The following is a 25,636-nucleotide window of genomic DNA, read 5'->3' as shown; positions in this document are numbered from 1 at the left end:
GAGCTGCTCTGGGAACGGCCTTCAGAGTGACTGGCTCTGAACCATGTGTGTAATCAGTCCAGCGGATGGGCGAGACGTGACTGTGTGTTTGTGTGTGTGTGTCAGTCGCTATCTGTTTGTGAGTCACTGACTTTTTGAGACCGGTAGAATTCAGCTTACAGAATGTATCCATTCCTATTGTATCAGTTAACAGCTATTGAGTGTCACAACTCTGACTGAAATTCAATGATGTCAACGCTGTAATGTGATGGTTATTAAGGCACACATGACCAGAGTTAACCATTACCCTTTTCCAGTAGTAAGTAATTCAGACCCTCACCTCTCCCTATATTAAAATCTCTGGCAGAAGCTGAACGAACTTGCAGTCTGATGTGGGAACTCTGATTTTAAGTTCCACATGTAAAACAAAGATTGCATTTGGTAAATGTGCACTGAACTGAAAGTCCTTTACCAAAAAGGTTCAGTTTGAATACATTTACTGTTACACTCCTATTAACCAAGATTGATAATTAATGTGATTTTATGTTTCTCACAACAGAGTCAAATGTGGACTCAGAAAGAGCGACTCAAATGACAGAGTGGCTAAAAAATAATATCTGGCCAGCCAGTCAGGCTAAGCATTATATGAAAGAGACCGTGATCCAAAGGGCAAAGTGGATTCGTGACCATGGATCCAAGACAATAATGGAAATAGTCAAAGAGTATCCACCACTCCTTAACACACGGGCATGGTAGGTATCTTCCTTTTTGTACAACTTCTTACAAATTACAACTTCTTTTGTCATGCTTATCTTTTTGCTCTTTTTGGATATCCCAGGATTTTTTAATTTTGAATCCAGACTGTGCTTCAAAACTCACAGAAAATTGGATACCTGTGTTTAAGGATAAGATTCTACAGTTTGCCAGCAAAGAGAAACAAGCTCTTGAACTACTTCAAAACATTGAAATGATGTCAGCAGGTAATGGGTATTAAGCAAACAGTGTTATAAATGAATACGGTCCACAATTAATTACTTTACCATCATTGCCAAAAAGTATAGATTGTGGATATTGTCCCTTTTTATAAAAAAATACTGTTGGTAATGACAGTTTCCACTTTCATTGTCAGTGTACTATTTATTTTAAACACAATTTTACAAATGAATGTCATTTATGCAGATATAGTTGTAAATTTTTATCGCAGTTTGAAAAGATTTTTTTTTAACATTGAGTTATTTTATTTGTTTATTTTAAAGAGAGACAGAGTGACTTTGCTGTGCAAGTCCTGCCAATAGTCCTTCCAACACGTGTACAAAATGGGCAGAAAAATGTGCAGACCAACTTTCCTAGAAACCAGGAAGGCCTTCATAGACATACAGCCTGTAAGTTAACAGCCACTTCTAAAACTACATTATTTAAGTATTTACCATATAAAGTTTAATTTATATATTTTTTATTGAATGCACATTTAAAACGATATGCTTCATGCTGCATTACTGCATTAAGGGAATAAGACTTATCTCTCTCTGCTGACGACTGTAATCAATATTTCTCTATTTCCTCTTCTGAAAAGTTGTGGAAACTGCAATTTGTATTTAGATTTTCTTTTGTTATTAGAGAAAATACAAAATTATATTTGCTGTTATCTACCATTCACCCCATAGAATCTTATTTTTTAATTATGACTACTTCCACGTCTGAGATTCTCGGTTATATGAAAAGGGTCCATTGTAACTATTGAAACCTTAGTAAAAAGTTTTTTTTTTTTCTTTTACTATTATTTACTATTATTGCTTGAATTGCCTTTTAAGGTTCTGTTATCTTAAACGAAATGCTCCTAAAAAGTTAATTTTACCCAATAATTTTAATTCTGTAATTTAACCTCATGTCATGGCTTGATTTGTTATAGTCTTTAATGATCCAAAATGTAAAGTATCCTAAATGTACCTCTAAAGATACAACCCGAATTCCGGAAAAGTTGGGACGTTTTTTAAATTTTAATAAAATGAAAACTAAAAGACTTTCAAATCACATGAGCCAATATTTTATTCACAATAGAACATAGATAACATAGCAAATGTTTAAACTGAGAAAGTTTACAATTTTATGCACAAAATGAGCTCATTTCAATTTTGATTTCTGCTACAGGTCTCAAAATAGTTGGGAAGGCGCATGTTTACCATGGTGTAGCATCTCCTTTTCTTTTCAAAACAGTTTGAAGACATCTGGGCATTGAGGCTATGAGTTGCTGGAGTTTTGCTGTTGGAATTTGGTCCCATTCTTGCCTTATATAGATTTCCAGCTGCTGAAGAGTTCGTGGTCGTCTTTGACGTATTTTTCGTTTAATGATGCGCCAAATGTTCTCTATAGGTGAAAGATCTGGACTGCAGGCAGGCCAGGTTAGCACCCGGACTCTTCTACGACGAAGCCATGCTGTTGTTATAGCTGCAGTATGTGGTTTTGCATTGTCCTGCTGAAATAAACAAGGCCTTCCCTGAAATAGACGTTGTTTGGAGGGAAGCATATGTTGCTCTAAAACCTTTATATACCTTTCAGCATTCACAGAGCCTTCCAAAACATGCAAGCTGCCCATACCGTATGCACTTATGCACCCCCATACCATCAGAGATGCTGGCTTTTGAACTGAACGCTGATAACATGCTGGAAGGTCTCCCTCCTCTTTAGCCCGGAGGACACGGCGTCCGTGATTTCCAACAAGAATATCAAATTTGGACTCGTTTGACCATAAAACACTATTCCACTTTGAAATAGTCCATTTTAAATGAGCCTTGGCCCACAGGACACGACGGCGCTTCTGGACCATGTTCACATATGGCTTCCTTTTTGCATGATAGAGATTTAGTTGGCATCTGCTGATGGCACGGCGGATTGTGTTTACCGACAGTGGTTTCTGAAAGTATTCCTGGGCCCATTTAGTAATGTCATTGACACAATCATGCCGATGAGTGATGCAGTGTCGTCTGAGAGCCCGAAGACCACGGGCATCCAATAAAGGTCTCCGGCCTTGTCCCTTACGCACAGAGATTTCTCCAGTTTCTCTGAATCTTTTGATGATGTTATGCACTGTAGATGATGAGATTTGCAAAGCCTTTGCAATTTGACGTTGAGGAACATTATTTTTAAAGTTTTCCACAATTTTTTTACGCAGTCTTTCACAGATTGGAGAGCCTCTGCCCATCTTTACTTCTGAGAGACTCTGCTTCTCCAAGACAAAGCTTTTATAGCTAATCATGTTACAGACCTGATATCAATTAACTTAATTAATCACTAGATGTTCTCCCAGCTGAATCTTTTCAAAACTGCTTGCTTTTTTAGCCATTTGTTGCCCCCGTGCCAACTTTTTTGAGACCTGTAGCAGGCATTAAATTTTAAATGAGCTAATTAAGTGGATAAAAGTGTAAAATTTCTCAGTTTAAACATTTGCTACGTTATCTATGTTCTATTGTGAATAAAATATTGGCTCATGTGATTTGAAATTCCTTTAGTTTTCATTTTAATAAAATTTAAAAAACGTCCCAACTTTTCCGGAATTCGGGTTGTATGTAAGTTTTGTATTCTCAGTTAAATAAAGCCAATCCTTTTCAATTGTATTTATTTTTCCTTTTCTTTCAGATTGGGACCAATATGGCTGAGTATCTGCTTTCAAAAGAGTCCACTGAATTCCCTTACATTCTCATGCTTGGAGACAACCAGTGCTTTCAAGCCTTCACCATTATAAATGGTGCAGCACTTCAGCAAAGTACATTACTGGCTGCACTGGATGTTTGCTTTAAAGCATTCTACATCTTTGATATAAACTACCCCAAGCAGTGTTCCCTGGTGTGGCAGTTTCTACAGACTGTGGTGTATGGACTTCCTGGGGAGGAGACACCAGCAGTAAGAGTTCTGCGAGCATTCATTTTTGCAGACAAACTGTAACTTATTTATTTACTTTTTATTTTTATTTTTTTTATTAGTGTGACCTGACTGCTTTATTGGATTCTGTGTTCTTTAACTTGCACACTGTTACATGAAATGTTTACATATTTCATATATTTAATTCTATTTTTCTTATACAACATTACAATTACATTGCAATTGATGAGTCTTACTGATGATTCTTATATCTAAGGAAATATTGATTTTTATGATTGTTTGTGTAAATGGTATGAAATGTTTTCATATTTCAAATTTGTATTTTCTTATTAAAGAATTTTTCTGTTAATTATTAAAGTTAATTTTTCTGATGAAGTCAGTTTTATGCTGTTTCCTTATTACATCGACATACTTTTCTACTCTGCAATTACATTACAATTGATTCTTACTGATGATTCTTATATCTTCAGATATTGAGACTTATGTAAATGTTATGAAATGTTTTCATATTTTAAATTTGTATTCTTAAAGTACATTTTTCTGACTGAAGTCAGTGATGCATTTACTGTGATATTTGATACATTTTCATAGAAATTGTCTTAAAGGAGCTATGTGGAGGTTTTTACTTAAAAAAAATCTTTAAGATAGAGTTTTCATTTGTACATGTATGAGCCAACCATGATGTAAAAAAAAAAGAATGACACCTCGACTGTCCACCACGGTTGCCTCTATCAGCCTGTAGGCTCAATTGTGTGTGGAGGAGTGGGGCCAGAATTGGCGTGAAAATTCACAAAATGTGACGTCATGCGCGTTCTCGTCTACTTGGGTTTACAACCGTACGGCACGCCAGCCATTATAGTAAGCAGCGGCAATAGTGTTTTCAAATGGACTCTGCGGATGGAAAGAAGCGACCAGCCTCCAGCACAATTCAGACACCCACGGGCACTCCTCGTAAGTTTAAAAAAAAAGAGTGTGCACACTGAGAACGAGCATGAGACTGGCTGCAGTTCCTCTAACGGCCACTGGTGTCAGTAACGGTTAGAAATTTCAGAACCTACGCAATGCTCCTTTAATGCTGAGGTGGGAAAAATGTGTCCAATGACATTTATACTATTCATTATTTTTTTCAAAAATGTAATGATATAAATTCACAAATAAGCTTTAAAGTGTGTTTTTATTTTTATTTTATTTTATATGTTTTGTCAATGCAAGCGTTTTACATGCTTTTATGACGAAATCAGCTCCGTCTATTAGACATATATTAGATTTAAGGTTAGCTATTTTAGCCTAGACATCCTTTAGAATATAAGAAAACGTGTAATAATAAAACGAATGACGACATTTTATTTAGATCACCTAAATTGCTTCCATATACTTCCGTGTTTTCCCGTATGGGGAAATCACAAGGTGACTTGTTGTTTGATACGGACGTGACTTCCGACGTCACTCTTGGATGTGGGCCGGGTTGGATTACCGAGGTAAGTATTGCTGTAGATTCATTATTTTAATCACTTATATTTCTGACCCATTTTGGGTTAAATTCAACCCAGCAGTGTAGTCATTTTTAACGAATAGTTGGGTTAAAAATCACAACCCAGCAGGCTGGGTTAAACATGATAACCCAACTAGTTGAGTTAAAATAACCCAGCGTTGGGTTCGTCCCTTTTTGACCCAGCGCTGGGTTGTCAAAATAACCCAAATTGGGTTGTTTTTAACCCAGCAGTTTTTAGAGTGTATTAAACTTGTGTTGAAATTTTACTTTTCTGCCTCGTCAGTCTGTTACACATGCCCATGACAGTATCACAGCTTTCAGCACAACTGTTTTCCATGCTGATAATTGAAATATTTCACATAAATGTTTCTTGAACAGCACATTAGATACAAGAATGATTTCTGAGGGATCATGTGACATTGAAGACTGGAGAAATGATGCTGAAAATTCAGATTGCATCACAGGAATACATTTAATTTTATAATATACTCACAGAGAAAACATATTTTGAATTGTAATAATATTATATTTTTTAATCAAATAAGATACAACCTTGTTTAGCAGAAGAGACTTCTTTTATAAACATTACAATTTTACTGACCACAAAATTAGAATAGTATAGTGTTTTTATTTTAAGATAATGTACTGCAAAGTTTAGGCCACAATCATCTGAAAATCATGTAATTGTCAAGTGTGTTAATATGTCACTTCCAGCAGGGTTTCATTCTTACCTGTGCATGTGAAGAATTTAGACTCTCCAACACTCAGTTCCACTTTATTGAGTGATATTGACACCTGAAGCACCGCTACAACAGAAAGAAAGAAATACAACCAAATCAATAATAATAATAATAATAATAATAATAATAATAAATATATTCAATACAGATTGTTTCCAAACAGCTTCCCAGTAATAAACAGAAAAAAAAAACATTGTTAATGTTGTATAATCAAAGTCTGGACAGGACAGGACAGACATTACTTTACAACTCTACTTTATAATGCAGTTTTACTCCCAGTGAACTAAAAATCTGAGGCAAACACTTCACATTTAAATTAAACACGACTTATGTTTTCTGAGCTTAAGAAAGAGCTGTTTTCTATAACATATAACATCAATCAATCAATCAATCAATAAATCAATCAATCAATACATACATAAATACATAAAGTGGTGTGTGTGTGTGTTTGTGTGTGTCTGTTTGTGTGTGTCTGTTTGTGTGTGTCTGTTTGTGTGTGTGTGTATATTCCATGGTATAAATAAGCTTCTAGGTCAGCAGGCCATTTCAATCTCACACATTGAATATTGTTTGTTTTACTGCCATATGCTCATATTTTTTCATTGAATGAATGTAATTTTTTTCACAATTAACACATGTATGCTGATTCTATGCAATGTGAATAAATAAATTTTGAAAATGTGATTAATCAAAAAGATGCAAATATGACTAATAAACTATTTTACTTGCTTCTTATATACATGATGCATCCCAATAAGTTTATTAATTTGTTAAAACTGTGTAATCCAAAAGAGTGGAAATTTGACATGCTCGCTCTCTCTCTCTCTCTCTCTCTCTCTCTCTCTCTCTATATATATATATATATATATATATATATATATATATATATATATATATCCGTTGCATTTGAAATGATGCAGTGCCCCTTCAGAATAATGGTTGAGAAAAAAGTTCTTGGAGGCCGCAGCCTTATGCATTTTAGTTTCAACCCTGCTCCATCACACATACCACGTAGTTTCCAAATAAGCCTGATTAAGACTTGATTAGCTGGATCAGGTGAATTTAATTAGGGTTGAAATGAAACTCTGAGGGGCTATAGTACTAAAGCAACTGAGTTTGACACCTATGTCCTAAAGCATCAAATTTTCCTGTTGCGATTATTTGCTCATTATTTTATCACGGTATATGGTATTATCCCGGTATTGAAATTTAGTTTTAAAAAAAGTGGTCATAATACAGTATTATGTATAATATATTATTATATATATATATATATATATATATATATATATATATATAATTTTTTTTCCTTATAACAAAAATAACTGAACATTTAAATACAACAAAGCAATAGAGAAAAATATATAAAGTTAAAAGTTTTACACAGATTAAAGTGCAAAAGAACTATAAAGACCAACTAGTATCATTTTACAATAAGACCTCATTACTTAACCATTAACATTCTCAGTGAGCAATAGCTGCATTTACTACAGAAGTTATTAATCTTTTAATCAAAACACTTTCAAACAATATCTTGGGTGTGTTGTAGTCCAGATAAAAAATAAAAATAAAAAAGTTTGAAAATGTATAGACTGTGATGAACATCATAGGGAATACACAAATCTGAATTTATTTATGGGGTTTCCAGGGTAAGGGCTGCATTTTCTGCAGTTTAGCGCCATCTGCTGTCAGAGAGTGAATGTGCTTTCATTCAGCGCATCTCTCACGTGTTCCACCATGTGCTTCTCATGCGAGCCACACACGTCTTTCAAGCAGCATACAGCGGTGTTGTGCATTTTGACCAGTTGATGGGAATAGTATTCTATTTCAGTTGATGGAAATGCATTCCAAATTCTGAATTATTTGTAATATATAATTATTCACAGTATTTAGAAGTGCCCATGATAACAATATCGAACATATTCATTACCATGATATATCACATTAACGAATACCTGCACATGTCTAGCGGGGAGTTTGGTGGGGGTAGTTGAGAATGAACGGGGAAAAGTCACGTGAGAGGAGGCAATGCTTTAAACAGGATATGATTGATATGACTGGTTATGTTCAGCTGTGATTGGTTCAAGCGATAAATCCCACCTCTTGGGTTTGTGCGCTTTCAAGAATCAGTCTGAACGAACAATATAATGGTGTTAATGGCATGGCTAATAAAAAATTAAAAAAATACAAGGTCAACAACTCACACACATAGATATAACTTCTTGGTTACATCAAAATAAGACTTAAAATGGCCTGAAAGCATGATCTGTGGGAGCATGGGAAAAGAATAGAATTTCTTCCCAAGTTTCAGTTTTTTAGTGGACTGAAGCAGGTTCTTGTGTAGTATTTACCTATATTTTGTTCTAACCATAAAAAGATGCCCAGTCCCTGATGACGAGAAGCATCCCCACACGTCCACAGTAGGGATGGTATCTTGAGGCATAAGAAGTGTTAGGTTTGCGCCACACATAACGCTTTAGAGTTTCGGACAAAAAGCACAGTTTTTTTGCACAGTTTTGGACATAGAAGGGCCACCATTCAAGTGGGAAATAAATATGCCATTTAGGGATGTATAAAAGATTTTAAAATAAATATGGTGGGTAAGCGAGGGTTTACAGATCACTATGCAAACCGGAGAAGTCTCACGACTGCGGATGACAACATCCCAGATCAACATGATTAAAATAATGTACATTTAATTAGTTTATTATGGAGAGGCACTGAAATGTAGAACTTTGTTTATGTGTTTTTGATTTCACTGTACATGATTTAAAAACAGTTCACTATGTAGGTTTGTAATAGCATTGATTCACTAACTTTAATATTTGCTGCTTTAAGCAAGAGGTACCTTGCTGAAACGCAAGATGACATTAAATGTTCTGCTTGAGCAGATGAAAATTTTAACTTGAAATGAGAGTATGGCAACCAGAAAATGAACGTTTTTGTCTTCATTGGGATCGGAGTCGAATGCTTAAGGATATTTTGCTCTATTTTGTTTGGGTTTCAGGAAATGTAATAAAATAAATTATATTGCCCATCCTCTCAGGATACCTGGAAACAGTGTTACAAGTACCACAGGCACATCTTTTTTACATTTTTGTAGCATAAACAACATCAAAACGATGCAAGCTTTGGATCTTCCAATGCTTTTCTATATGGCGTTGAAACCTAAAGATGTCTGAGTTCCGCTCCCCATGCAACTAATACTCGGCTGCCATTGGCTCACCTGCGTTCGAGGGGAGGGGCTTAATGATAGGACAATTAAGTGCTCTTGATATTGTTAACTGGTGCACCATTTCTAAACTTGCATCCGTTGAACTTTGTCACTCTTTCAAAGTGATTGTTGGTGATTGTAATTGTCTTTCAAATTGAGTTTTGAGGACAGAGACTGGGTGGTGTGGTGGACCTTCCATTTCCTGATTATTGATCCAACTGTGCTGACTGGGATATCTAAACATTTGGATATTATTTTGAACCCTTTTTCCTTTCTTTCATTTTCTTTTACATACACATCCTGGCCAGTGATCCTTTAACAGTGGGGTATTCATCCAGAAATTGTGATTGCATGTTTAACTACTCACAGGAAGATGTCAATGGTAAAGTAATTGTGTTCTTGTTTAGGGAAATTTCTTTCATCTTTGTGACCTGGCAGATTCCATTAAAGACTTATACACATTTCCTGATAAAAACACACAATGTCTCCTCCCAATAATTTATATTGAGTTTCAGTGTTTAATATCCATCAGAATAAAGTTTAAGTGTATCATTTATAAACGATAGGTTGAGAGAATTAGTCAGAGTTCTGAATATTTTTGCAAGGCACCGTTTAATATATATAAAAAGGTGAAAGGTATAAAAGCAGCTTTAATCATTTATATTTTGCTTTAAACAACCCAGCATGCATTGGCAGAAAAACAGCCTATAGATGGCAGTGCTGCGATGGCAAAGATTCCTCCACAGTCGCAGTGCAAAATCTTTAACACATCAAGTGCACAGCTGATTTATTTCTCTCAGGGTGCAAGTGGAGAGGAGCAAGCCTGTCCTTTTATTATTGGCCTGTTGTAGATTTTCGCAGTCCAACCGCAGCTTGTCTTCGGCTCGACTCGGCTAACTGCTGCATATCTGGTGAGAATGTCTAATTTGGGAAGCTATGGGCTGATTAATGACCAAAGCGCAGCCATGAACTCCGCAATTAGAGACTACGGCTGGCACAGGACTGACTTTGATGGCTGCCACCTGAGGTGGAAAGGAAATGTCACTAGAGCCATAAGGGGCAAATGTGTGTGTGTGTGTGTGTGTGTGTGTGTGTGTGTGTGTGTGTGTGTGTGTGTGTGTGTGTGTTTAGCACGCGCATTCGCTAGTTTTAGAGACAGTTATGCATTTTAAAGCTGAAAACTAAAATTCTGTCATCACATATTCAGCCGCAGGTCATTCCAAACCAAACTGTGGAGCACAAAAGAAGATGTGGGTGACTAAATGGTGACAGAATTGTCGTTTCGTGGTAAACTGAAAGTATTTGGAGTGTAACTGAAGACTGGAAGTAAATGAATGATCCAGATGCTGTTCTGAGGCAATAACAAACAACACAGAGCTTGTTTGTAAGACTAATCGGATTAGTGCGTTCATTCATTCATGGCCATTTGGCAGGTGTGGAAATTTAGCTGAAATCATGTCCATGCAAAATAATAAAACACAAACCTGTGTGAGTCATTAAACTCTAAAAGTCACAGTGACATAACTAATGCACATAAACAATGTTTCTAACAAGGTCAAGACAACTTAGCAGAACAAACTTTTACAAATAAATGAGTGTTTACTGTGAGTGCCCTTTGCTAAGATCTGCCATCGACGATTGCTGTTATGCCCTCTGTGTGATAATAGCGATCTTATACGATAATTACAAATCAAACTGTAAGACATGGATGCAGATTAAATGATGATGACACCTATTTATTCATAGGCTACATAGATATGCCCCTGTGTGGGCTGCTAAACGTAAGCTGTCTGCCATATTGTAATGGTCAAAGCAGGTCCTGGAACCCTCGAGATCAAGTTGCCTGAATGTCTGCAACTATTTATTTGCATGTATGAATATCTCTATCTGCAATAGACGTATGCAGATGATTTCACTAAACTAAAACAATACAACCAGGTACTACAAGTTTAAATACCTTACATATTTGTAAACACAGACCAAAAAAATTAAACTTGGTAAACAAATAGAGCAAAATAAATCATGTTTTGGCAATTGTGTGTGTGTTTTTTTTTTCTACACTTATTGGAAATTACTTATTGGAATCCCACACACCAGTATTCCTTTCAGCTATTTTCACTTCCATGGCATTTTATGTTTTATCTCCATGTCATTTCATGTTGAATTTTTGATGGTTATCCAAAATTTCTGACACTGCCAGAAAATTATCGCAGGCTATCTTTGGTATCAAGACCATAGCAATGGCCATCTTTGAACCTCTCTCACAGTATGATGTATGGCCACCATTTGGGATCCACAACAAAATAAATCATCGCGACTGTTTTCCCACAATGATCTTCTTTTGTCTGGGACAGCCCAAAATTGTACAATGTATACTGGGCGTTAGACGAGCTTCACACAATGTTTTTTTTTTTTTTTTTTTTTTTTTTACAAATGTTTTTAACAAAGTATCTTCTGTTCCCCAAGGCTGCATTTATTTGATTAAAATACAGAAATATTATTGCAAATCAAAATATATGTTTTCTGTGTGTATATCTTTTAAAACGTAATTTATTGCTGTGATCAAAGCTGAATTTTCAGCATCATAACTACAGTCTTCAGTACCACGTGATCAATCAGAAATTATTATAATATGCTTATTTGCTACTCAAGTAAACATTTCTGATCATTATCAGTGTTGTTCTGCTTCATATTTTTGTGGAAGTCATGATACATTTTATATTTCAGGATTCTTTTATGACAGCTCAAAAGAATTTTGATTTTATTTGAAATATATATATATATTTGGTAACAAAATAAATATCTTTACAGTCACTTTGAATCACACAATATTTCTGTTTTTACAGTGTTTTTAATCAAATACATGCAGCTTTAACAAGCAGAAGAACTTGTTTCTAAATTCTATAAAGTTCAATAGCTCATTATCATTCATAACAGCCTCACCTTATATTAACTGTAATTAAGCACACAGATGGGACATGCCGAGGGGCAAACGACACTCACGCTGTAATTGACTGTGATTTGACAGAGATATTCCAAGGGCCACGCGAGTCTCTGCGGACGTACAGCGGGTTAACGGCAGGTAGCAGTGCCACAAAGACACTAAAAGAGTGGCACTGCATGCTAGGATATGTCCCTGAACAGAACAGGGGGTTTGTGTGACACAGACACACGCTGAGACGCCCTCAGGCTTAAATACAGCTGCTGCTTCCCACCTGGGACTGCAGAGTGGGAAGCAGCAAAAAAAAAAAGTTCGAAGTTCAAAAAGATACGTTTACATCGAATGATTTGTTCGCGAACCGGATATCACAAACTGCTTTGTTTTGAACTCTCTCACAACAGACACGGAAGAGAAAACAATTCTGAATAAAGTCGTAGTTTTTGCTATTTTTGGACCAAAATGTATTTTCGATGCTTAAAATTTTTTAACTGACCCTCTGATGTCACATGGACTACTTTGATGATGTTTTTCTTACCTTTCTGGACATGGCCAGTTTACCGTTCACACAGTTTCAATGGAGGGACTGAGAGCTCTCGGACTAAATCTAAAGTATCTTAAACTGTGTTCTGAAGATAAACGTAGGTCTTACGGGTTTGGAACGACATGAGGGTGAGTTATTAATTACATTATTTTTATTATTGGGTGAACTAACCCTTTAATTGATAAATACAATCTATTTATGACATTATTTTTGAAAGCACACTCACTTTACAGCATTTTACAGCAGTGCCTAAAACTTTTCACAGTACTGTAGCATTGCAGGAAGGTTTCTTTCGGTGTCTTGAAGACATTGCCACATTGTGTGTGTATGTAAAATGTTAATATTATAATTTGTCATATTTCATATAAATCATGCTTTATTGTACATAATATATTATTGTATATTATGTCCTCTTATATGAAATACAGACAGTAATTTTAGTATGAATATATAAAACATTATGTAAAAAATATAAAAGAGAATTACCTTGACTATAGAATGTATTCATATTTAGAATTAGCTTTCATTTTTATTTTTTTCAGTTATATTTTCATTTTAATTTTGATAAAATTTTAATAATTTTGTTTTGGTCTAGGAGCGTGTTTGTTTCTTTGATTTCAAATATCAACATTGTTTTCCAGAAATTGCTTACTGTACCTTAATATTTTCTCTTTCCTTTACTTAAATTAATTGACTATATAAATGACCCATAATTAAGTTTTCACACCAGGTTATATAACACAATCCCAGTGCAATGTCAGTCAAAGAGTCAGTCAGTCTCCCAGCATACACTGCTTCTTGACAGAATCTCCTGTGATTTGAGCCGTGTGCCGCTCTCACAGCTGGCTTTCATTTCACTGAGATGTTCTACAGCCGCTGCATCTGATTCCATGTCAGCTCACAACACCCACGGGTGTCAAAACAGCTCCTCTAATGTGGCATGTGGGAGCTGAACTTCTACAGTCCCATACGATCGTTCCTCATTGACTCCAGGGAATACCAGCTCTGCCCAAACTACACTAAACAACACATCAGTCATCAGAACTAATAGTGGCATGTGTCTGAACACTGCTATAGGCCTTTAGTCGTTCAGTATTGAAGCATGTTTACTGCACAAATGTCATTTGTGAAGTTTGTGACGTGATGTTTACGCCGGCGGTGATTTTAGACTTATGATGGAAACATCCAAAAGATCTAAAACACATTACAACTTTTTAACACTTCAAAAAACATGTTGATTCTGAAATGGCAATAATTATTTAGACCACCTGAATGTACAACAAAATAATTCATATTTTGTTACATTTGTACATATTTTGTACATAAACTGGCTACCCTTCACGATTAAGTAATTAAAGTCTCATTTGTTAACACAATGCAGTAGTTACACTGAACCAACTGATATTTTTACACACATTTATCAATGTTTCTTAATGAATTAGCTTTAATTTTTATGTTTACATTTTAAAGGGGTCATATGATGTTGATAAAAAGAACATTATTTTGTTTATTTGGTGTAATGCAATGTGTTTATGTGGTTTAAAGAAAAAAACATTATTTTCCAAACGATGTACATTATTTTTGCTATGCCCCATCTCTCTAAAACATCTATTTTTACAAAGCTTATCGTTCTGAAAAGCGAGGTGTGCTCTGATTGGCCAGCTATCCAGTGCATTGTGATTGGCCTATATTCCTCAAGTGTGTGACAGAAATGTTATGCCACTCTACATACTGTGATGCAGAGTCCCGGCGCGACAAGACAAAACCAACAAAACCAATTACAAATGAGGCATTTGTAGCATCCAGTGGGGACATAATTACAGATTATAGTGATTTACAATGTCTTTTTACATGCTGCGTAAACATAAAACTTATCGGAGAAAAATTTTATTTGTGTGTGTGTGTATATATATATATATATATATATATATATATATGTGTGTGTGTGTGTGTGTGTGTGTGTGTGTGTGTGTGAGTGTGTGTGTGTGTGTGTGTGTGTGTGTATATGTATGTGTTTGTTTCATATGTCATATATATTTATATATATTTTCATACATATTAATTTGTATATATTTTTAAAAAAACTTTTCAATATACTCAAACTCTCTATACTGAGTGTTACAAAGTTACAATGTTTCAATTTAAATAAATAAATGTAAACATATTGATTTGTGGATTAATTTATTGTCATATATACATTCCAGGAGTGTTAAATTTGACTTGCATTGAGTTAATTGTACACTGGCTTTTTTGCTGTGCAGGAGAGTTTTTGTCAATACACTGGAGTTAAAATGTCAAGAATTAAAATCTATCTTAAAGGTGTTAAATTGTAACTCTTTACACTGGTGTTAAGGAAAAATCAACACTCTGTGGTGTGGACCAGAGTTGTTTTTTTAACTCTATACCATGTACATATAACTCATTCATAGCGTTAAACAAGTAACTCTTTGAAGAGTGTTAACATAACTCTGAAAAGATTGGGACAATATGTACACTTTTTCGGAGTTGATTTTAACTCTGCTAGAGTTGAATTAACACTTGCAATTTTGCTGTGCAAGTTTCCCACTCTCAACTGTTGAGTCTGTATTACTCTTTTAAAGCAATGCATTTAGACTACCTGTAACTCTAAATTTCTCAGGCTTGTTACTTGCATTGACAGCGATAATCAGCTCAGGAGCTTCAGGAAACTTTATCAACCAGGAACCTGTTACTCAACTTAATATTCCTATGGAACCTTTGCCTAAGCCTTTGCCTAAATATTCAAGCCATCGATACAAGCCCTACTGGAGGATGATTTATCACCCACCACACCTTACCACTTATCCTTCAATTAGAGCCCTTTATCAAGAATACATTTCTTTGTTGATAACCAACTCTCCTAAACATCCTTCAATTCTGGGCCTTCCTTGGATGGAAATACACAAGCCTCAGTTATCCTGGTCAGCCAAACAATCACCCTCCTTTTGTTATCATCACTGTCTTCCACTTCCATAGGTACTACCACCATTGAAATTATCCGCACGGAATACCAAGACCTGAGCGAGGTATTCAGTAAGAAAAAGGCTAGTGGCATGCCTCCACATTGCTCATATGATTGTACTATATAACTGTTTCCTCGAACCTTTTCCCCAAACAGCCGAGTCTATCCACTTTCCTTGACTGAAAAAAAAAACATGGAAGTGAGGCATTAAAACAAAGGTATCTTAGACTTTCAATATACCCTGCATCAGATGGTTAATTTTTTGTGGAGAAAAAGAGAGCAGGCCTCCGACCTTTCATATATTATTGGGAAATTATTATTATTTTTTTTTACTGCTGTTTCATTCAGGGCTTCAGCTCCATTGCTCATCCACTCAAACCACTGCTCAAGAGGAGATCAAAGCAGCTAACCTGGAATTCTAGTACTGAGCTATGAATTAGCTAAAAACTGCATTCACTACTGCTCCCATTTTTAAACATCCAGATTCTACCAAATCCTTTGTTGGAGAAGTAGATGCGTCTGAGCTGGGAGTTGGTGCCATTCTTTCACAGAGGTTTGAAGAACAACCTTAACTTCATCCAGTGTCTTTCTATTCCAAGAAACTATCTCCAGCCAAATGTAACCATGATATTGGGAACAGGGAATTGCTGGCAGTCAAACTAGCTCTAGAGCAGGGGTGTCCAACTCCAATTCCGGGAGGGCCGGATCCCTGCAGAGTTTAGTTCAAACCATGCTCCAACACATATAGTACCATGTAGTTTTCAAATAAGCCTGAATGACATAATTAGTTGGATCAGGTGTGTTTAATTAGGGTTGCATCTAAACTCTGTAGTGCTCCGGTCCTCCAGGAATTGAGTTGGACACCCCTGCTCTAGAGGAATGGAAACACTGGCTTGAAGGGACTGAGTATCCTCTTACTATTTACACTGACCACAAGAACTTAGAATACCTTTGTTCTGCTAAACGCCTGCACCCCAGACAGGTCCATTGGTCTTTTTCTTTAGTTGATTCCAGTTCACATTGTCGTACCTTCCAGGGTCAAAGAACATTAAGGCTGATGATTTATCAGTCATTCATGCCACAGAGCCATATTCCTTCCGAGAGGAGCATATTCTCTCCCCAGACTGTTGGTTCAATGAACTTGTTCAAGAATAACAAGTCTAAACAGGATCAAATACCTGCCTCTTGTTCTCCTAACAAATGTTTTGATCCTCTTCATTTACATTACATACTAATTGGGCCCTATCATACACCCAGCACAATGTGGCACCAGGCACGACACATTTTTTTTTTTTTTTGCAGTTGTCATTTTCACATCCTGCGCCATGTTGTTTAAATAACAAATGCATTTGCACCCATTTTTGTGCCCAAGGGCATGCTGGTCTGAAAACATGGTGTGTTTAGGTGCATTTCTGGTGCGTTGCTATTTTGAGGCAACTGAAACAGGTACCCTGCCACCCTCCTTAAACATTGACAGACAGACAACATATTTGGTCAAGTCCATATTGAACTCCCATTGCAAAAATGGAAAAGTGGAATTGCAACTAAGATATACATTGCTATTATTACTTTACTATATGTTAATTGAAATAGTTAATTGAAACTTACATATGTTTGGGTTAGGCAGAGATGAAATAATGAAATATACTAATTAGTGCTGTTCACAAATTGAAAGATGACTTGCATTATGGTGTAGCTGTGTACACACCAAGAGTTCATTATGTATTATTTTTCCGTTAAAAATTATGTACATTTACAAATGATTATTTCTTGAAAAAGTTTGTATTACATTGACTTTTTTGAACTGAAATACATTTGCCTTGTGAGACGAGACATCAATTGATCTTTATAAATATCAGTTTCTCAATTCTGCATGTATACATCAGTCTGGTCCACATTTTCACAACATATTTTACATTTACACATGGTTTACTCTTGACACATTTTTTTTAAATTAAGTATTTGCATCTATTTGATTTTATTTAATTAATCGTTTTATATAAATGTATGTACTCCGATTACTTAGAATCAACATAAATCTGTTAACTAGTGACACTTGCTAATCCATTCTCGGAATTGGTGCTCTTTATTTAACCCATCCAAGTACACACATGCAGCAGTGAGTGGGGAATACACACACACTGTGAACACACACATGGAACAGTGGGAAGCTATTTGCTCCAGAGCCTGGGGAACAATTGAGGGTTCGGTGCTTTCCTTAAGGGCACTTCAGCCAAGGGTATTGAGGGCCGGAAGAGAGCTCTGTACATTCACACACCCCCCCCCATCTACAACTCCTGCTGGCACTGAGACTTTGCGACCTTCGGTTATAAATCCGACTCTCTAACCATTAGGCCACAGCTGCCCCAAGGATAGGTCTGTCAGAAGTGGGATTCAATCCCACACCTATTTCAATAGCTAGCTAATGGTACTAATTAGGGCTGGGTTGAAATCTGTTTATTTTTATTTTTTTTATTATTTCTTATTGTGACAGTGATCTCATTGTAAATCATAAAAATCAATAGATGCAGTTTTCACTTGAAGTGTGTACAAAACTTAAAGACACAAAATAAATAACAGTAAGTTTAGTTACTTGTGATATGAAACAGTGTCAGATTTCAGATTCTGTCAATTGTATCACTAAAGTTAAAACAGTTAATACAGTTTTGGTGTTAAATGTAACGTGAAAGATTGTTTTAGCACCTCATTAAAAGTAGCATTGCAGAACTCACATGAACCGATCATCTCTACCTCTTTACTTCTAGTTACCACAGCAAAAAAACATGAACTATCATCAGAAAGTGTTGAAAGAAACAGAACTGCATCTCTCAGTCAGAGTTTCGAGATTTCAAAGAAATGGGTTGCAAACAATGTCACAGAAATCCATTGAGTATAACCCTAAACTTGTTACTTAACTACAAAAAATAATAATAAAAAGCAAATTTTGCTAACTATATGCACTAGATCAGTGTTTCCTAACCACATTCCTGGAGGTCCCACAACACTGCACATTTTGAATCTCTCCTTTGTCTGACACACCCAGTTCAGGTCTTGGAGTATCTACTAATGAGCTGATGATCTGAATCAGGTGTGTTTGATTAAGGTGACATGGAAAACATGCAGTTTTGGGGGGCCTCCAGGAACGGTTGGGAACCACTGCACTAGATGACATTCAACTGCAATTAAATCCCGAGGAGCCCAAGTATCTACCTCAATGAAGACATGAAGACACTCATTAAAGAATATGTGTATGTCAACCTGCTCTTTTTAAATTATAAATGTCTTATATACATATAGTTATGTTAATTTTCTTATTGGGATCACAGTCTCGCTTTACCCATGTGTGTAGTATGCAGCAAATTACAGTAGGTGGCCAACCAGAGTGTGTTTTGTACCGCCGCGAGTGCCACGTCAGCAAAGTGCATTTGCAGCTTTTAACCGCCAAACGGCGCTTTAATAACAAGTTATCAAACAAACGCATGAAAGCACATTTTCGCAAATAGCCATTAGCTTTGCCTCGCCAATGTGTTATATTTGATAGTCAGGGGAAATGAAAGAAAAACACTGTAGTTAAAATATTTTATATTCAAAGATGAAAATTTAGTAGGCCTACTTATGAAGTTATGTGCATTTCTTAGAACGAATTCAAGCAGGATAAATGTCAAGCCTATGAGCCTGTGCTTATATGTTCTCTAAGCTACACATTATTACACCAAATTTTAGATTTTAAACACTTAACAGGTGTGCAGTATTATTTATTTAATATGAATTATGTTTTATATTGTCCTAAAGAAATTGTGGTTTACTTTTCATCGGAGCATAAAAAGTGGTAGCCTATTTTAATGAGCTAGGCTACACACATGGATCTATATGCAAAAAGTCAATATTCTCACATATTAGGCCTATATTTCTCACAAGTAAATTTTTTAAATTTATATTTAAAAATTCCTTTAATAAAACAGCATGGATTTTTGACACAAACATACTTTGTTATCTGTTACCTGTCCCTTATTTTGACAGAGAACTACTTGGAGAAAAGATATCTGTTTGTACACTGATTAAGAAAATGTTTTATGAATTATTTCCTTTATTTCAGTAAAACGTGAGTCATTGTATAATTTCACTCTTATTATTTAGACTTAACTAAAACAAGAAACAAATAAATTAAACCTGACTACGATTTAGCTAAATCACTGAAACTGAAAATAATGTACAGATTAATACACTGAACAAAATTATAAGCGCGACACTTTTGTTTTTGCCCCCATTTTTCATGAGCTTAACTAAAAGATTTAAGACTTTTTCTATGTGCACAAAAGGCCTATTTCTCTCAAATATTGTTCACAATCTCTGTCTAAATCTGTGTTAGTGAGCAGGAACTGGAACATGCTGTCATATATGGCAGGCCAGAGCATCCCAAACATGCTCAATGGGTGACATCTCCTTCGCATAGAGTTTATCAGGTTGTTGATTGTGGCCTGTGGAATGTTGGTCCACTCCCCAGGCGCCGCAGCTTAACTGGCTGCCCATTGATCCGGGTGTGTGTTCACAGTGTGTGTGTGTGTGTATGTGTGTGTTCACTGCTGTGTGTGCACTTTGGATGGGTTAAATGCAGAGCACGAATTCTGAGTATGGGTCACCATACTTGACTGAATAACACGTCACAAACTCACTCAAAAAACTCTTCAATGATATTCAAATCTTTCGAGATGCACCTGTAAAATTGGGGTGCCTCACATACTTGAGAAATATGTATACAGAAAGCTTGAAATGTCTACTTTTAAAAGAACCGATTTAAAACGAAATCAAATACTCCCTGATTATGTAATCTGTGATGGTTGCATTTCTCTCTAAAGTCGCATCCATGTGGAGAGAGTCAGCAACATCTTGTGGCCGACAAGAAAACATTAATAAATAATTATAATGTCTCCTTTTTCACAATTATTAGGCTACTTCTGGCGGTGCTTTGTAGCAAACTTAACGTGTGTGCTTGAGCGCGGAATATATAGGTGCATCTCAATTAATTAAAACATCATGGAAAAGTTAATTTATTTCAGTAATTCAACTCAAATTGTGAAACTCGACTATTAAATAAATTCAGTGTACACAGACTGAAGTAGTTTAAGTCTTTTGTTATTTTAATTGTGATGATTTTGGCTCACATTTAACAAAAACCCACCAATTCACTATTTTAGCAAAATTAGAATATGGTGACTTGCCAATCAGCTAATCTTGCCAAAGACTGCTAATCTGACTAATCTAATCTCCAGAAGACAATCATTGCCACACTTCAAAAGGAGTGTAAATCACAAAAATTAATTGCCAATAAGCTGGCTGTTCACAGACTGCTGTATCCAAGCATGTTAACAGAAAGTTGAGTGGAAGAAAAAGATGCACAACCAACCAAAAGAACCACAGCCTTTCAAGCAAAATCTGTCCAGCAAAGTCGATTCAAGAATTTGAGTGAACTTCACAAGGAATGGACTGAGGCTTGGGTCAGGGCATCAAGAGTCACCACACACAGACGTGTAAAGGAATTTGCTGAATCACAGACAACATCAGAGGCATCTTACCTGCACTAAGGAGAAGAAGATTCTCTATGAGGTATTGTCAAGAGGAAAATGAGAAACAAGAGACCAAGGAAATCTGGGCTTCCATACCACCTCAGCAGTGCCACAACTGATCACCTCCATGCCACGCTGAATTGAGGCATTAATTAAAGCAAAATGAGCCTCTATCAAGTATTGAGTACATGTACAGTAAATGAACATACTTTCCAGAAGGCCAAGAATTCACTAAATTCACTTATTTATTGGTCTTATGAAGTATTCTAATTTGTTGAGATGAGTGAATTGTTGAGTTTTTGTTAAGTGTGAGCCAAAATAATCACAATTAAAAGATTCAAAGACTTAAACTACTTCAGTCTGTGTGGATTGAATTTATTTAACCCTCTGGGGACGGATTGGGCGGTACCGCCCAAAATGGCATACTTTTACAAATGTGTAGTTATCTCAAAAACTATTAATGCTAGAGAGATGCGGTTTTTTTTGCCGTCTTCCTCAGATTCCACTGAAAACAGCGGTATCCAGTTTGTATATTAAACACGCTTCCCTTGTTGCGCAATACCACTGCGTAAACAGGCCAATGAAAACTATTATGTTAGGCAGATTCAACACGCAACAACCAATGTAAAAACCGCTGGGAGGAATATTTTTCTAACCCAATGAGAGTAAGGTTACCATGATTTATTCTAGCCATTCAGAGGACTCTGTAGCTCTGCTGTAGCCTTGTAAAAGCTGGGCTGGACTATAGTAAAACGACCTCCAGCCAGGTGTAATCAATAACCGATCGGAGAATCAGCATGAGGTGGAGAAAGCAGAAAGCGATCGGAGTGTTACAGAGAACGATCGGAGTATTAGCGAGCACAAAGAAATAAATTCGAGAGAGATATAGCATTATTACAGAATTGTTTTATCAAAATTGCAAGCAGTAAAAGATTTAGGGCAGAACAAGCTCTGGAACAATTACTGGAAAGTGACGAGGGGAAATCTGGAGCAGACAGCTTTTACACAGATGACGAAGTATTTTACCAGGATGGGGAAGATCCATTTGAGGACTGGTATGTAACTTCATATAACCTCTTTATCATTATAATTTATTATATCATACATCTTGAGTATGTATATGTTTTGGATTTTTAGTCAGATAGCGATTGAGGCATGACATATTTGTTTTAGTGTACCATACTACTCTTTCCCTGTAAACTCAGTTCAAGAGTGGTGTGCAATTTGTTTCAATAGACTGACTTACTCAACTAAGTAAACTGCTCAGGTCAAGAGAGGTGAAATGTGTTTTTAGTGTACAGTGGAGTTTCATAGGGTTACATGAGTTTATAGGAGTTATTTTTTCTACATTGAATTTTGACACAAAAAAAGCTTCCAGTTTGATTGTGTATTTGCTCTGATGCAGGATGCAGACAGGACAACTCGCCGCACACCCCTACCCATTGTCCCTTGGACCCAGCAAACCCTGCACACAAGCCTGCAGATGTCAGAAAGTACTGTGAGCACTGCAAGGCAAGCAAAGTGTACAACAAGACCTCCTGGCCTTGCTTTGCTCACTGGCATGCCTAGGACTGTTTGTAAAAAAAGTTAATTATTTAATTGTTCTTTACACATTTGATTAAACCATAACACATTTCTGTCAAGCAAAGATTTTGAAAAAAAAATTTTTTTTCAAAAACTGTTCTATATTGTGTGTTTTTCAGTAATAAATGACAAAAAAAAATCTAATTTTCGTTTTTGAAATTCTCTAGTTTATTGTACAATTTTTCACTCATACTTCCTTTATAAACACATTGCATGCATGCTTATGGTAGCTTAGGGTCTTCTGAATCCATCGATACCAAATACATGGTGGTCCATCATCATTACATATGGTTTATGGAAATGTAAAAATAGAGAAAACAGACCAAAAAGGGCTTAGTCCCAAAAATAAAAAAAAACGCCTAGGACTGTTTGTAAATAAAGTTAATTATTGAATTGTTCTTTACACATTTGATTGAACATTAACCCATTTCTGTCAAGCAAAGGGTTTGAAAAATATATTTTTGGGTCAAAAACATTTCACTTTTGTTGTGTGAGGTAGGATTTTCAGTAATAAATGACAAAAATCTTATTTTCGTTTTTTGAAATTCTCTAGTTTATTGTACAATTTTTCACTCATACTTCCTTCATAAACATATTGCATGCATGCTTATGGTAGCTTAGGGTCTTCTGAATCCATCGATACCAAATACATGGTGGTCCATCATCATTACATATGGTTTATAAGCCGAAATGTAAAAATAGAGAAAACAGACCAAAAAGGGCTTAGTCCCAAAAATGAAAAAACGCCTAGGACTGTTTGTAAATGAAGTTAATTATTGAATTGTTCTTTACACATTTGATTGAACATTAACCCATTTCTGTCAAGCAAAGGGTTTGAAAAATATATTTTTGGGTCAAAAACTTTTCACTTTTGTTGTGTGAGGTAGGATTTTCAGTAATAAATGACAAAAATCTCATTTTTGTTTTGAAATTCTCTAGTTTATTGTACAATTTTTCACTCATACTTCCTTTATAAACATATTGCATGCATGCTTATGGTAGCTTAGGGTCTTCTGAATCCATCGATACCAAATACATGGTGGTCCATCATCATTACATATGGTTTATAAGCCGAAATGTAAAAATAGAGAAAACGGACCAAAAAGGGCTTAGTACCCTAAGGGTTAATAGACAAGTTTCGCAATTTGAGTTGAATTTCAGAAATAAATGAACTTTTCCATGACATTATAATTTATTGAGATGTACCTGTATTATGGCTCATTATGGAATAGAATGTGTTAATTTTATATAAATGTGCGATTAGTTGAATAATGACTTAAATTAATGGCTACTAGTAACTAGAAAATCTTACGTGGGGGGCAGCCCTTTTCAATTCCCTCTAAACATCTCTGTTAAAGTACATTGAATTCAATTTTCTTAACAAGCTTTTTCTCTGCTGTTCATTTGAGAAAAAAAATAGCACATTTGCAGCTGTTACAAATTATGCCAATGCAGAGCAACATTTAATTACAAATAATTGTAAAGAAATGTAAAATTTATGTGATAAAAATATAACATTTTGAAGTAAAATACTGAAATGGTGTTTTCTTGTCAAACTTAAAGCTTAATGGGTTTTTTTTTTCTTCTTCTTCTTCTTTTTTTTAATGTAGTGCATATGATATCAAGCCACTTGACCATCCTGGAACAAAATGGGTACTCATGTTTTAAAGCTTGGCTGTGTTCAGTTCCATCAGAATTCTCTTCTCATTAAGGTAGTATGGTTTAGAATAACTGGCTATAACTGGATATAAATGAGTAAATACTTAATATTTAAGGTTTGACATATTGTTTGTTTGGCAACAATTCTTTTAGCCCTAACTGATGCAGTATGTAGCCTTTTATTTCTTAAACAACCAGGTCAGAAGTCATACCCACACAAAAATAGCTTGTTGGTATCTTAAAATTATGACGCATATTTCTACGCATTTAAACTGATTTATTTAAACTTAAATTAAGTTAAATTTACTGATGAGTAAAATTCATGCTAATTTAATGAGATCACACCAATTTTCATTTGACATTATGTGAATGTTCCCTGAACATAATTCACTCTTGTTGCTTCAACCAGTGTTGTTGCTGTTCAGACTGGTACTGGTTTGCACTGGTTTGCACTGGTTTGGTACTGGTTTCTGTACTGGTACAGAATTGCATGAGTTTTCTGCATTTTTCTGAAAATGGAAAGGGCTGTTTAAGTTTTTAATGTTTAGTTAATTTGAACATTTAAAATAGTTCAAACAACATAAAATTATGTTTTTTGCTTGTTTTTGTTTTTATGGTTACCATTGTGGTGAAGAGTAGAGCTTGTGCTTAGGTTGTCAATAGCTGTCATACACGCACATAAATGATCTATGATCGTTTAATTTTTGAAGGGTAGAAATGCTGACAATATAGACTGTGTAAATCACGTGCTGGTCCTCAAAATGATTTCTTTTATTTATTTTTTTTATTTTAATTCTCATATTTATTCTTAGGAGAATGTAACAGCCAACACAAAACTTGTTAACATGCTAAGTACATTTTTTGTAGCATGCAAGTAATGATCAAGTAAAATTTTCTCATGACATTAGCACAGTTACAGCTCATGTATATGGGAGGCCGTTTGAGGCGAAACCCATTGAAAACTTGTGATACACACTGAAACACTTGTCGTACAAGTGAATCACTTGCGATACACACTGAAACACTTGCAATACACACTGAAACACTTGCGTGTACAAGTGAATCA

At 35.5% G+C, this 25,636-nt stretch overlaps 1 protein-coding gene and 2 long non-coding RNA genes across 5 annotated transcripts in view; 1 reads left to right on the top strand and 2 right to left on the bottom strand.

Annotated features, from left to right (window-relative positions):
- LOC132142418 (uncharacterized) overlaps positions 1–25,636 on the bottom strand; it is a 1,026,371-nt gene that overhangs the window by 700,690 nt on the left and 300,045 nt on the right. The gene's annotated exons all lie outside the window — the stretch shown is intronic.
- The window catches only part of LOC132142416 (neural cell adhesion molecule 2-like), a 409,999-nt gene that overhangs the window by 105,582 nt on the left and 278,781 nt on the right, over positions 1–25,636 (bottom strand). For all 3 annotated transcript variants that reach the window (XM_059552267.1, XM_059552269.1, XM_059552268.1), the window contains exon 2: positions 6,079–6,153. In XM_059552267.1, coding sequence (XP_059408250.1) covers positions 6,079–6,153 — 75 coding nt within the window. The remainder of the gene's footprint in view (positions 1–6,078; positions 6,154–25,636) is intronic.
- On the top strand, positions 765–4,085 carry LOC132141893 (uncharacterized). The gene is made up of 3 exons (XR_009433958.1): positions 765–959; positions 1,236–1,361; positions 3,613–4,085. It is a non-coding gene; the product is annotated as an uncharacterized LOC132141893 (long non-coding RNA).

The sequence above is a fragment of the Carassius carassius genome, chromosome 6 (assembly GCF_963082965.1).
Source record: "Carassius carassius chromosome 6, fCarCar2.1, whole genome shotgun sequence".
NCBI lineage: Eukaryota > Metazoa > Chordata > Actinopteri > Cypriniformes > Cyprinidae > Carassius > Carassius carassius.
This window is presented reverse-complemented; position numbering and strand designations above follow the sequence as displayed.